Raw genomic sequence first — 15,082 nt, forward strand, 5'->3', positions numbered from 1 at the left:
CTCATAAGGACCGGGTATCGAAGATAAGTTAACGAAAGCTAACACTACTGAAAACCAGTGACAGAATGGATGATAGCCTGACAGGAAGCAGAGACTAAACCTCCGATAAAAAAAAACTGCTCATATCCTAACTAATCAACTACCCTAAGACAACCTCATATTGATGTAAAAATCCATAAGTTGTAAAAGGCTGAACCAACTCCTATTAGCAAAAATAACAGTATCATCTTAAAAGGATCGCTCTGCTGAAGGCCACCTTGTGATTGAAAAGTTTGTGACTAACCCCATTCACCAACACAGAGGACCAGAGACCAAAAATTGCTCTATGAATCAGGAAAATTGATTGCTCTGAGAACCCAAAGCATTGCAACATCTGAATAATAAAAGATCAAGACATCCAGTCATAAGCCTTCGCCATATCAAGCTTCAAGAACACGTTGTTGCCTCGATTACAATGACTAAGTTGGTGAATGAGCTCCTGAACTAACAACACATTACATGAATCACCCTATCAGGTACAAAATCACTTTGAAAGGGAGAAATAATAAGAGGTAGTAGAGGGGCCAATTACAAAACAAGCAACTTGGTGAAAACCTTGTTGCTCACATTATAAAGACTAATCGGCCAAAAATCTACCTTAGAAACTAGAGAAGTCTTCTTCAGAAGAAAAACCAATAAAGTACTTTAAAAATCTCTAGGCATGGTAGCACATCTGAAATAGCCAAGGACAATAAGTCACTGCAAGCAATACCTTACAAGCCTGATAGAAGCGACGGCAAAACTCATCAGGACCCAGTACACTATTAGGTTAATAGAAAACACCACCCGTCTAATCTCATCTGTAATCATCAATGATGGAATATCTACATTGGCAGCAGACTAGTGGAACTGACTTCTACCCCCCATCAATAGACCTTGAAAGAAATCAATAGCAGAAACGGTAATAGTAGTAGGCTAAGATATCCACTCCGAAAAGGCATTTTGAATCAGATGAACAGTAAAGAGCTGGCTTTTTTTTTAAATTATTGCATGAAAATATCGGGTATTAGCATCCCCCTCCTGGAGCAAGTGAACACTGGATTGCTGTCTTAAGAAAACCAACTCACAAAGTACACACACTATAACCAGGCTTTAAAAAAAAAATTGCCCTATCTTCAGCAGAATCGGAGATATCATACTATTTTTTTCTTTTGAGCCATATATTCCTTGGTCTCCTTAACCCTCTGAAAAATATTACTAAACACCTCATTGTTCTAAACTTTCAAGCAAAGCTTTAGATGAACTAGCTTCTACTAGAAAGCTTTCATCCCACTGCTAAAAATTAGGGCAGCCCAAGACACACCATCAAGAAAAGTAGGAAGCTTAAGCCAAGCATGCAAAAACCTAAATCCGGAAGGCCCTTTGGCCACATCCCTATCACAAGATAACAACAGAGGAGGATGGTCTGAAGCAGTGCAATTCAGGTGAGTAACTAGATAAACAAAGAAAAAATCAAACCATTGGGCATTACTGACCACCTATCAAGTCGCTTCTAAATGTGTCCATTAATTCAAGTAAATAGACTACCAACAAACCTAACATCCTAAATGACAATCTAACAGAGTTAAATTAAAAGCATTAATAGCACTCTAAGGTTGGGCATGCCCAACAGAAATCTCAAAAATAGACCGAACAACATTAAAGTCCCCATCCACAATCCAAGAGCTATCATTGCTATCAGCAAAGGCTACAAGGACAACCCATAAATCCTCTTTTACAAGCATGAAACAACTAGCATAAACATAAGATGTAAAAATAGGGTCAAGGAATAAAGAATGGCTAACCTTACAGTGAATCACCTAAACCCATATCTTATAGCAGTTCTGCAACAAAAGGAGCAAATCAAAACACCAAAATCTTCCCATACTAAAACGATATAGCCTGATTCATCTTAAAATGAACCCAAATAACTCTAACTGATTAGCTTAGAATGGCTCTAAAATGCAAATAAAAGATAATTGATGCATCCGAATCAATTTTTGTAATTTGTGGACAACGACGGCCTTACTAATCCCTAAACATTCCAGATGAGTGAATTAATCATTGGGGGGGTGGAGAAAAGGGTCTGCATCCACCGCTGAGTATTACGGTACTTCTAACCCGTAACCAAAAGGAAATCCTGAGTGGAACTAGTAACCCTTTGGCCATAAAAAATGTCAATCACTGCGTCCGGGGCCATAAGAGTGTGGGCTTCCTCGGGGTTAGTCAGAAATTTACCTTCATCACTAGAACCCAAGTCTTCATTAAAGACGGCGTCTCTATCCGATCAAGACAAACCCAGTCAACCCTCACTATCATCAATAGCTCAAAAAGGTCGAATCTAATCAACCAACATATTCCTAAAATTCTAACAAACATGAGTAAGAGCGTTAGTAGCCAAAGGAATCTCACTAGAAGCCATAAGGCCCGATGGATGTACCTCCAATGATGGAGGAGACTATAAAGTAGAACCCAAATTTTGTCCCTATACTAGGCCCCTACAACCATTTATCAGCAATGACAACATACTAAGCAAGGCGAACCGCCCTAGGCTAGACATCTACATCAGATTAAGGTAATTTGCCCTTATCCCTAGGCCGTCAACTCTGAAGTTCACCAACAGGCTGATAGGGCTTACGAAGCTCGAGATTGGTAACATAACAGGCATCAGACACATGATCTAGATGCTTACACGAAGCACAATAAAAAGGTACCCACTCAAAAATCACATAAAAAGTATTAACTTGTTTATTGAAATTATTAATTTAGCCTATTAGGCTAAGTCAAGCTTGTAAAAATTATTTAGATTATAGAGGTTATTGATTTATCGAGTATTAATTTATAGAGGTTATACATAACTTCTTAATATTTTTGAATATCTGACCAATATTTAATTGATTTTAGGATATATAATGTAATGTTTATCTATTATTTTTTTATTTAATAGATACCATGAATTGAATAGATATTTATTATAAGAATTTGAATTTGGGTAGACTTCAATTTCTTCCCTAGTTAGAATAACAATCTTCAATTTATCTCCCGAAGGTATTAAAACATAAATTTATCCATATTAACTGTTAAGAAGATTAAGAAAAAAAATTCATCAATGTGCCTTCTATTTGTGGTCATCCTCTCAATAAAATGGAAAGTTAAAGTTTTGAAATCTTTGAAGAATAAATTGAATATATACATTTTATCTGACGGATAAATTGAAGTTTTACTCCCTTAATTTTTAAGTTTTTCCAATTTGTTGGGCCAGCCATCATGTTGTATGAATGGATATGTACTCAAATAATTGTTGCCCTGGTAAGTTTTAAATTTGTCGCCTATTAAGCCCCTAGATAAGTTTGCTGCTTGTCCAATAGAGAATTAACATTTGAACTACCATTCGAATGGTCATCAATCACCAAACTCGTATTTTTATCAATAGACTAAGGCCTTTATTTCAACTCCATTGCCACTTGATGGTTACAATCTATAGATTTATTATAAGTCGAGCTCTATTGATACTTTTAAAAATCTTTTGAGATGTTCAAACATTTATTTTCACTAAACCATGATGGAAAGAAATTTACCTAAATTTCATACTATTGTGAGAGAAGAGAGTCTCATGAGAGCTCGAACTATTATTCTCAACATGTTTAACAGCTCCAACTTGCCATTGGGATCCTGTTTGATACAATGGTTGGGCAAGTGTAGTTTTTTTAAGCTACAACACTAGAATATTTAGGAAATACTTGTTGCAGATTAGAAGCTATATTTAACTCAATTTTATGATTTTTTTAAAATTATTTTTCAGAAGTTATATTTACCATATATTATTAACTTTTATTGCATAACTATAGCATTTTTTTCATAATAGCTATAGTTTTTAAGCCATAGTATCTCAATCCCAAATACGGATATTGTGTTGTTGCTAAAAAGTGGATGGAATAGTTATTATCAAAGAGCTCTCCTTCCCTTACGGTGAGAATCATAATTCCACCTGAAAGTATGAGCAATCAAAGATTGTCAACCCCTACAACATTTTAATTTACATTCATACCCTTAGACGTCATTTATTGATTTTTCTAAAAGTATTTGCAAATTTATTCAAAACAACGTACAATCTATAAAATTCTAGCAAATAATTTATTAATATTCATTTGTTATAAAGAAATTAGTAATTATATGTAAATAGAAAATTACCTAGTGATTTTCAGGTAACTTTCTTTTACTAGTCACCTAAATTTAAATCATGCCCACCCTCTACCTTCTGAAAAGAAATATAAACATTTTATATATCAAATAATTAAAAATTTAATTAAAAATTATACAAGTTCATTGATACAAACAAATTCATGTGTCACAAATGATCAAAACAATAAGTATAATATAAGATCAATTTAATAATTAGAATAGGTTATATTGCAATAATATTGACTACCTTTTGTTTTTTTAGTTCAATAGTTCAATTATATTGTACCATGTCAAATTGTATAGATGAATGTGTATAACAAAATTAATGCATCTAGTTTTGTTAAAGTAATAGTAGGACAATAAACAAATTGTATAAACTTTGTGTGCAAAATACAAACTAATGTGGCAATGTCACGTGAAAGGATTTGTTTGATAAGCATCGGTTAATAAAAATAAAAAAGTGAAAATACAAGTTTGTTCAATCTATTTGCAGCTCTAACAATATTTAGATTGCTAATATATTGATTATTATTGATTATCAATATCAAATATTGAATAATGATTCGTACATATAAATACTCATGATTCCTAAATTAAATCTTCAAAAATGAAAACATTTTTGTGACTTCAAAGTCAAAAATCTAATAAGAACTTTTGCTCTGCTTACTTAAAATGGGTCAAGCCTTGGTAACCCAATCTAGCCGCGCTTTAACGCACAATTCTTGGGCTAACCCAAGAACAAGATCATCAGCTCATCACAAATAATTACGACTGGTACTCAACCAAAACTCTCAAAAACCCCATTTTTGAAGACATTCCCATATATCATTAATAGATCTTTTTTCTTCCTTTCCCTTCACTCCTTTCTTACAACTCAATAATCCATATGAACTTGTTAATCTAATAAATCATTGCTTTTTTTTTTTAAAATGGATCTCAGCCATCCAATAAAAAAAATAAAAAATCAAGGACTTTGCCAAATGATTTTCTATAGCTTTACTTAACTGGATGCTAGAGTCCGAATATTGAGAAGATAGATAAAGTGTTGAAAATTTCGTTTGACTTAGGTTGCATTTGTTTTTTTATCTGAAATTTGAATAGTTTTGAATGAAAATATATGAATGACATGTTTATTTTTTTTTTTAACATCTGAAGAGAAAAACTTAAAAACTAATAGTTTGACATAAATATCTTTTTAAATAGTGCATATAATTGTTCTTCACAATTTATAATTTTCACAGGTTGATTAATTTGGTAGCATTAAAAAAAATACTATCATTGTGGATGTTAATTTAATTTTTTAATAAAAGATGTAATGATAATATCAAATTTTATTATAAAGTCAAAATTGTTATTTTATTTTTGATTAATCACAATGGACATAATTTGATTTGTTCAATATTTCAGTTTAATTAATGCTATCATATAAATAAAAATTTAAAGCAATTAAAAGAATAACTTCAAGAATAATACAAAAAATATTAGGTTTATACATAATATTAGAAATACATGAATTGTTAAGGGTATTTTTTAGATTTGAAATTTAAATTTTCCATTTAGACTTTGGCCTCAGATAAAAGTGGACTTTTTCTACTTTTTCTATTCAGATAAAATTGTTTGACAACAAGTGATAAGTTAAAAAAAACAACCTAAAATAAACAAATGTCTAAAAAAAATTAAATTCACACTTCAGACTAAAAAACAAACAGCACCTTAGCCCAACTTTATCTTTAAAAAAAAAATAACATGTGATTTCATTTCTAAGATATTCATACTGTATAGTATTATGACAATTGAATTTAAAAATGTTTTTTTAAATTTAGGAATTGAGAAAATAGGCCTTTTAATACTAAAAATCTCTAAACAATTTTATTCTCTTCAATGCCATTTTATGAAAATTAAAATAAGAAATTATTTTATTTTATTTTAAATTTCTAAAAAATTATTTCTTCAAAATTATTTCAGAGAATATACCCTTTAACCATATTTTATTATTTATTTCAAATAATTATTTTTCATTTTTAAACTAATAATAAACCATATCCGAATTACAAATAATAATAATAATAATAATAATAATAATAATAAGCTTCCTTAATGTTTCTTGAAATGATTTATGTGCTTTTTTTTTTAATTCTAAATTTTGGAACAAGCATAGATTTAGAAACAACTTTAAACCCTTAGGCCTTATCTGATTGAAAGCAACATAACCTCCGTGTGTTGTCCTTATATTGATATTGGACGGCAGTGATCAATTTTCAACATAAATGCTTGAAAGCTACCTTTGCTTCAACCACAAAAACTCACAAATTAAAAATAATAATATTTTTTAATAAAAAATTAACCTTAAATTAAAGACTGTGTTTGCATATGGTAATTTTTTTTACCGGTTGTACATTAATCAAATTTCATAATTGAAAAGGAAAATATAAATTTGAGTTTTTTTTTTTTGTCTGAGTCTTAATTTTTTTTTAGACATCGATCAATTTCACAATTTTTAATGATGATGATGAAAAATAAACAAAAACTGCCAAAAATCTTGATGAATAGTGGAGCTCTCTAATCTTTTTTAATGTGAAGAAGATTTGAACATTAAAACTTTCATATAACTCAAGAAAATCTCGTCAATGAAATAAAGACTAGTGTTCTACATCTCAAATTTTCTATCCCAAAAAATTATCTCAAATAATGTGGCATTCATAAATTGATTGATAAGATAATATAATTAATTCACTTAAATCTTGTAAAGAATTATCAATTTCTTAATGAATGACACATTATTTACGATAGAATTTAAAATATAAAATATAAAATGTCTATCATTACTCTTAAATGAAATATACATGTTATTGTCAAAGTCTGAATATTGTTCCAAGTTAATTTCACTTGTTATTTAAATCCTGCATCACGTGTTCCAAATTTTTTTTATTATTATTGTTGGTGCTTGGCTAATGGCTTACTTTAAGATGTAATGTAGATATTGTGGATTTAAAAGCTCAAGGATTAAGAAGCAGTGATTGAGACTTGAGAGACTACTCAGTGACAATGAAACTTTGAATTGAAGTTCATTTTCTAATTTGTAGTAGATTCTCATACTATTGTTGGACTTTATTATGTTATTTATTATTTGTGGATTTATGGACTCAAGATTGTAGTGTGTAGTAACAATGTATTACTATTATGTCATTTTTTATAAAATATGCAGGGTAAAATTACTCAAACCGACTAAACCAAACCATAGAACTAAACCAAACTGAATTAATTTGATTTAGTTTGATTCGATGTTTGGTTCACAAAATCATAAACCAATTGGTTTAATTTTGGTTATGCTCTGAGTCTAACCAAACCAACCTAATAGTGCCCACCTCTACTTTCTCTTGACTCCTTTCTTACAAGTTACACAAATCAATAATTCATATGAACTTGTATTTAAACTAATAAATCATTGTTTTTCTTTTCTTTTCTTTTTTTTTTTGGAAAGTGGATCACAACCATCCAAGATGAAAAAAGGATTTTAAAAAAAATCAAGGACTTTGCAGAATGATTTTCAATGATTTTATTTAACTGACCATTAGAGTTCGAATATTAGTTAAAGAGATAAGGAGTTGAAAGTTTGATTTGGCTTTGCCCACCCTCGTCTTTAAAAAGAATTAATAATAGTAAGGATTGTATTTTTCAAGATTTTTATATTTTATAAATGTTTTTTAAATTTAGGAACTGAGAAAACAAGTTTAATACTAAAAATCTCTGAACAATTTTATTCCTGTCCAATGCCATTTTATGAAAATTAAAATAAGATATTATTTTATTTTATTTTATTTTGAATTTACTTTTCTTTTTTTTTTTTTGCTTTTCAAAATTATTTCAGAGAATATACCCTAAAACCATATTGTATTATTTTCTTTCAAATAATTTATTTTATTTTTCATTTTTAAATCCACAATAAACCATATCCAAATTGCTGCTGCAGCAGCAACAAGAAGTCAACAACAACAATAATGATAAGTTTCCTTAATGTTTGTTGAAATGATTTATGTGCTTTTGTTGGAAATTCTAAATTTAGAATCGAGCATGGAATTAGAAACAACTTTAAGTCCTCATCTTATTGAAACCTTTTGGAGAGAGAGAAAATTAAAAAAAAAAAAAGGAAAAAAGAAAGCAATAGAACCTCAGCGTGAGGTCCTTATATTGGACCGCAGTGACCCATTTTCAACTTAAATACTTGAGAGCTTCTTTTGCTTCAACCATAAAAACTCACAAATAAAATATAATATTTTTTTTCAAAAGATATCCTTATAAATTAAAGACTATTTTTGCAAACATTTTTTTTTTTACTTTTTCTGGTTTTATATTATTCAAATTTTGTAACTAAAATAGGAAAATATCAATCAAATGTGTCATTTGTTTGTTTTTTTTTTCTAAAGTCTTGATTTTTTGTAGACATAAATCAATTTCGTAGTGTGTTAATGATGATTATAAAAAATAAACAAGCACTACCTAAAATTTCGTCAATTAAATAAAGAATAACACTACACCTAAAATTTTATCACAAAAAATTATCTTAAATGGTATGATATTCATTAATTAGTTAATAACATAATATAATTAATTCGCTTAATTCTTGTAAAGAATTATCAATTAGAATGACAAGTTATTTAAAATAAAAATATGACTGGTCTATTATTACTCTTGAATAAAATGTACATGTTCTTGTCAAAGTCTAAACACCATCCCAAGTTAATTTCACTTGTTACTTAAATCCTACAACACGTCTAAAAAGTAAAACCATTTTGGATTTGGACTCAATCAATTATGATGATCTTTATATTGAACTTTTAAAAAAATATTAGATAAGAATAAAGTAGGCGTAAAAAAGACTACCCCTCACCATTTTCGTTTTCAGTAAGTTTGAAAAAGCATGATTTAGACACAAATCAGTCTCAAGTGAAAACATTTTACTTGTGACTTTCGACTATCATGTATCTAATGAATGCACCACATTAAAATCTGAAGAGATAAACATGGAGTCACAGTCAATAAAGATTCATTGTCAACTTTATTCTTAATAATGTTCATGTCAATGTCTGCAACCACAAACGTTATCCCCAAAGCCCCCACCACCACTATAACCACCAGTTTCCATTATTGGACAAGAGGCCCACCTCAAAAACCACCAAAAATGACCCCCCCATTTTACTCTAAGCTTATCATCAAAATCATTTTACACATGATAACCCCCAACACATGATACAACATTTTGTTGTTTTTGGGTGTTAGCCAGGATCTATTTACAACCACAAACTTTTTCATGGGTTACATGGGGTGTCAAATTTACATACGTGGATGTTTCTTTGCTGTTCATCCCTGCTGTTCATTAGGATCATTACCCAGATGGAACATCTAACATTTTGGTTGGGATATAGGTGTCCCTGGAGTGACATGACATAAGCAATGGGGACTAACAAAGGTGGATGATGCTTACTGATCAGGCTTTCAACATGCGTCATTTATTTGTTGTTGCTGGGCCGAGGTGGTGTGATGCCGCTGGCACATCAGCAGGGATGAGAGCCGTTGATGCGAGGAGGGATGGTGGAGATGCCTTGTCTCGAGAGCTCTGCAAGCACACTATCAGCTGAAGGAGGCTTAAGGCCCAACGGCAAGGGTAGCCATGGCTTGCTTATTGCCTCTTTCACAACCTTGTCAATGACCTCCTCTGCCTGCATGCGCCCAGCACATAATAAGAGACATTGTACTTTTCATTGGATACTTTCAACATCATATATCAGACTATAGAAATTGATCAGGACATCAACAGCACGATATTTTAGTGAATAAGACTCATTACAAGATTAAATGTGATGAGAGTGAGTGAGAAAAGATGTCACATTACCGGATGGAGGTCAACAGAATTCTGTGGCATAGCGTAGCTGTTATCATCCACACCTGAATTGTGATACCCTGATGCACCCTGTGTTTTGCAAAAAAAGAAAATTTATCCGACAAGATTTGACAAATGCATTGTTTGTGGCAATTTAGTATAGGCCTTAGTATATATACTCACTTGAGGGAAAGAAGAATATGAACCATTAGGCAGAGGCATCACGGGGCAACCCCATGCATCTGCTGGCATCTGAAACATTAGAGTAGTCTAAATATCAGCCATGTAACTTTAATCCAATTCTCGATAACAAATATGCACTAGAGTGAGATAGAAAACATTACCCCGGGATAAGGCTTCCAATTCCAACTCTCTGCTTGCTGCCATGGGGGATATCCAGGTGGGGCCCACATCTGGACAGCAGCCAGGTGATTACTCGGTGCTCCCCAGACAGGATAGACAGGACCAGTCGGGACTAGGTGATTAGAATGGTACGGCGGGAATGCCATTATAGGTTTATGCGGATAATAATTCCTTAGCATTTGATCTCTTGCGTGTGGCCATTTTCGGTCATCTTCTTTGGGCAAGATGTGTCTCCTATGCATTCGATATTTCTGGTTGAGGACATGAAGTGAGTCATTTGATTAGCAAAGAAAAATTAACCATGAGCTTGTGAATTGGCTATTATGATTTATGAAACTAAGCAAACCTAAACCTCGGCTCAAGATTGAAGAATTCTAAAATTCTGAAACCTTAAAAATTTTCCATCATGCGCCCAACCATACACCAATTTCATTTTATTAACATCTTAGTAATGATTAACAAGATTCTCAGTTTGAGAATATAAACGCTGATTTCCGAAAACAAACAATCTTTCAGGATCTTGAAAATGGATAATAGTTTCTTAGTTTAAAAAGACAAACTACTATTCCACCATCTAATCATGCTCAGTCAACATCTGATACCAAACTCTTAAAGGAAATTACCTTTTAACTAAAGCAGCACGTGTTTTTCCTTATATACTTTTTCACTTCTTTTAAGAAAATTGAACAGCTTGATCATTTATAGTGAAAAACAATTTGGAGGTGCATGACATGATTCACATGAAGTCCCTACTTTCAAAGTAGTCTCAGCCATATCATGTTGACTTAAAAACTTTAGCATGTTAGAGATGTAACTGGAGTGTGAGTATTGTGTGAAGATGGAATAATATTAAATTTACACCTACCTGGAGATGACTTGCTACATTATGCCTAGTCAGTCCTTCCACTTTCATCAGCTCTAGTATCCGAGAAGGAATGGCTTGATCTACGCCAAGTTGCTCCACAGCCTGCACAAATTTTTTGTGCAATTCAGGCGTCCAGTCCACCTGCAAACTCAAAAAGAAAAAAGATCCGGATATACATGTGCACTGAAAAGCATTCAGGTAACTGAAACTGCATGCCAACTCTTTGGTCATAAAGATGAACTGGGAAAATTTTATTGACTAATTTTACTTGTAGAAGCATCAAGAATGAACAAATAGAAAAAAAGAAAATACATTAGAAAGTTATATAAGATATAGGAATTCTGAAATGTTCAGGAATAATCTATGAGACCAGAAATTTGCCAAGACATAAGCTTAATGTTGCAGAAGCTGATAAATGGATTTCTATAAACATTTGATGAAGTAATGGTGATACTTGTTACCCCAATATTTCTGAGATATTATTAATGGAATTACATATGAAGATAATTGAGTGGGAGAGGTTCAGGAGCTGAAGCATGCTCTTATCCAAACAAGGTTTCCTGTTTTAATAGAATCATGGTGTCTACAAGCAGGAAATGGCAGGATAGAGGTATAGGAGGAAGCAATATATACTAGACTGGAAGAATGATAAATTTTATCTTCACGAAATTATACACCATAAATCAAAGGCTATCAAGTTATTCAATGAATTTGTGAATACATTGCAAATAGCACGACTAAAGGTGATTTCCTAAATTGTTCGCATTAAATCAGAGGGTACTGGTTGCTTCTTCCAAATAGATGTCAGATTCTGAAAAAGAAGTTGACAAAATTACCTTCATCTTCTTTCGATTAGCTTTATTTCCGCAAGAGTTCTGAAGACCAGAAGCTTTACTTGGGTTTTCAATGACGCAATTAGAACCTTTGAGATTATCTTTCTCATACGGAAGAGGAAGCATGTTGCACTCAGTCTTGGAACCATTAGTTGGGTCATGCTCCTCTTTGACTATAGTTTCCCTTGGTCTCTGAGGTTTGTCTTCCTGTAATGTTCCTTCAGCAATAGAATTGCCGCAAGTAGTTTCGACAAATTTTGATTCTCCATCCTGCTCCGCACTCTCTTTTTCAGTTGAGAAGTTAGTATTATCTTGGCAATCTATGTCATCTAGTAATCGTCCTCCCTGTTTCAATTGTGGAGTTGAAGGAGCAGGATATTTATCATTTGGTTCTGACTGTTCATTGTCACTCTGTTGAGGCACCAAAACATATTCTGTATTCTCCGACTTCTCGTTCTTGGATTCTCCATTTTCCAATTTAAGATGCAGCATGGAAACCACGGATTCTTTCACAGGCTTTATTGAATCAGAGAGGGCGCTTCCCCCAGCATTGAATGCCTGCACAGGAATTAAAATATTAGACCTGTTCTCTCACAGCATTACCATTTGTTTCACAGTAAATTGCAACAATAAGCAGAACTGAAATGTACCTTATGAACCACATGCTGCCATAAGTTCCTGAGTTTATCCTCTGAAAGTGGTTTCCGGAGGAATTCAACTGCACCTAGCTGAAAATTATTGTCAAATAATTGATTCATAACCATGATCTGTGAAATAAATCAAGTCCGTTCACACGTGCATTTCACAATAAACTAATTAAATGAACATTGAGCAGTGCATGGAGATTAGAATAAATCTCACCGCTATGCACTTCATCATGGTGCTCAAGCAATGAATATTTGAAGTTACTGCAATAGAAGAAAGTACGTACTGCATTAGAAGTGTGCAACATGTTCAGTGAAAGCAATCATTAATATGTTTCTAACACCACGCAAGTGTTGATGTTGATAACGGAAAAAATAAACTTGAAAATTTAATAAGAAACTTTTAACAAGCTAAAATATAGAGCCCCCAAAGACAAAGGTATAAATACAACCTGAAGATATAAGTGTAGTTTCGGAACTTACTAATAGTAGGCAAATCCTTTGCAGTTTCAAGAAACTTAAAACTTCCATCAGTGTTGCTTGTGGTTACCTACATCCATGAATGGGATGAAAACCATACAGAAACAATGAAAAATGCAATCAGGATCTATTTATCTAAATGGGAAATTTATCAAAATAATTTTTGAGCTAACAAATTAAATAAAGTGAATCTTGCAATACTGTTAGCTGCTGGCATCATTGGGAAATAATTAACAAAAGATGAATGAGGAATGCAAAGCCACTAAAAGCATTGTCAAGAAACAGCTAGCCTCAGACAACAAAGATTGTTCCCTTCTATTTTGGAGGTCTGGAGTTTGTGAACAAAGAACCCTTACTTTGCACATAGACATTGCTATGTTAAAAAATTAACGACACAAGTGGAATAAATTACTAGTGATTACCTCTACAATGGCAACATGGAAGTTCTCAGGTTTGTCCGAAAATGCTGACAGAGCTTCATTCTCATTGTAGAATGTGGAAACTGTAAAGGCATGGAGAGGTTACCGTTAATGCAGTGAGTAAAAAAAAAAAAATGTGTACCAAGTTGCAGAAGGTAAAACAGATATAAGCGACAGGCAGGCCAGAGAACATGAGGTCATTTTTTAGTATTCAGTAAACAGATAAATTCAATAAGTTCACACAGTTTACACAGTTTACACCAACTCAACTTTTAATTTTATCTTTTAGTTCATCATTTGCGCGAAATTAATTTATGACAGACTTATACATTTCAATTAATTGAATCCCAGCTGTAGAATCTGCAGCACAACCATTTCTAAAGTAACTAACTTTCCAAAATCATATATCCGTAAACAACTGAATACCATCTAAAGCAGTGAGCAGAACAAAAGGTTCCTGAGGGAACAAAGCCGGGGACCAGAATAATCCCAAAGAGATTGATAAAGTGAACACCTAATGAAGAAACAAGTACTTCTGGATGTAGTAAGAAAACCACTCCAAAAATTGCTTAAAACAAAAGAGGGTATGGGGGCGGTGGGAGGGGGATTCTAAATCTCTCACCAATGTAGTCCATAGCTTCAAGCTTGAATTTTAACTCGGCAGCCGCACTGCTGTCCTGATCAAGTAAGAGGACCCTGAGGCCCTTTGGAAAATCCTTCCATGCTGATAAATCATTAGCAGTGCAAACCATAGCTGGTTTGGCATCCTTTCTCAGGCCACAAACAATTGTTGCAGATCACTGCTTATGATCATCATCCAAATCAATTCTGCATGACAAAAAAAAAAAAAAGCATTACATTAAAAAATTAGAGTAACTACATCAAATTAAAAATGGGCTGTTAAGTCAAATTAAAAATGGGCTGTTAAGCCAAATTAAAGCAAGGATAATGATAAGACAGATAAAAAAGGTACTGAACTATAAGAATTTTGTTGAGAGGAGCCAAAATAAACAAATTTAAAGAGAGTAAATATAATTAGTAAAGCAAGATCAGCATAAAGGGAACAGCCCATTATTAATGGAAACTTTATAACTAATAATAGTCCATGAAAGCATGATACTTTGACTGATCTGTGAAGATCAAATGATGCTTAAGATTCCATTACATACCAAACACTTGCTTTAGATTCAAATGCATGACAAGTAAGATGAGGCTATGCCTGTAGTAACTGTCAGATCATTCATCAAATACTCCAAATATTTTGCTCAAAGACATCAATTAATCAAGAAATATAAAGAAAAATCTCAAAAATATCTTGTTTTGAGTGGGAGATCTCAAAATAGGAAAACAAACAAGAAAATTTCAAAACTGAAAATAAATCAGAAAAAGAAGTGGAAGAG

At 32.4% G+C, this 15,082-nt stretch overlaps 1 protein-coding gene across 2 annotated transcripts; it reads right to left on the bottom strand.

Annotated features, from left to right (window-relative positions):
- Positions 1-9,237: 9,237 nt before the first annotated feature.
- On the bottom strand, positions 9,238-14,531 carry LOC18044846 (two-component response regulator-like APRR2). Of its 2 annotated transcripts, XM_006436726.2 has the most exons (11): positions 14,305-14,531; positions 13,686-13,765; positions 13,267-13,333; positions 13,001-13,047; positions 12,790-12,867; positions 12,143-12,697; positions 11,307-11,447; positions 10,423-10,692; positions 10,262-10,330; positions 10,091-10,168; positions 9,238-9,917 (listed from the first exon to the last, which is right to left on the bottom strand). In XM_006436726.2, the coding sequence occupies exons 1-11, from the start codon at positions 14,432-14,434 to the stop codon at positions 9,753-9,755; spliced, it is 1,680 nt and encodes a 559-aa protein (XP_006436789.1). In that variant the 5' UTR covers positions 14,435-14,531; the 3' UTR covers positions 9,238-9,752. The 2 variants fall into 2 exon arrangements, with proteins under 2 accessions (XP_006436789.1, XP_024041629.1); XM_024185861.1 differs by lacking the exons at positions 13,001-13,047; positions 14,305-14,531.
- Positions 14,532-15,082: the final 551 nt, after the last annotated feature.

The sequence above is a fragment of the Citrus clementina genome, unplaced genomic scaffold, assembly GCF_000493195.1.
Source record: "Citrus clementina cultivar Clemenules unplaced genomic scaffold, Citrus_clementina_v1.0 scaffold_4, whole genome shotgun sequence".
NCBI classification, from domain to species: Eukaryota; Viridiplantae; Streptophyta; class Magnoliopsida; order Sapindales; family Rutaceae; genus Citrus; species Citrus x clementina.

Bases quoted from the DNA above. Each gene is read 5' to 3' on its own strand.
- LOC18044846 (XM_006436726.2), bottom strand. From the start codon at position 14,434: ATGGTTTGCACTGCTAATGATTTATCAGCATGGAAGGATTTTCCAAAG. The intron at 13,766-14,304 runs GTGAGAGATTTA...ATGCCTTTACAG, and splicing joins TGAAGCTATGGACTACATTG to TTTCCACATTCTACAATGAG. The intron at 10,169-10,261 runs GTGAGTATATAT...TGCAAAACACAG, and splicing joins CATATTCTTCTTTCCCTCAA to GGTGCATCAGGGTATCACAA.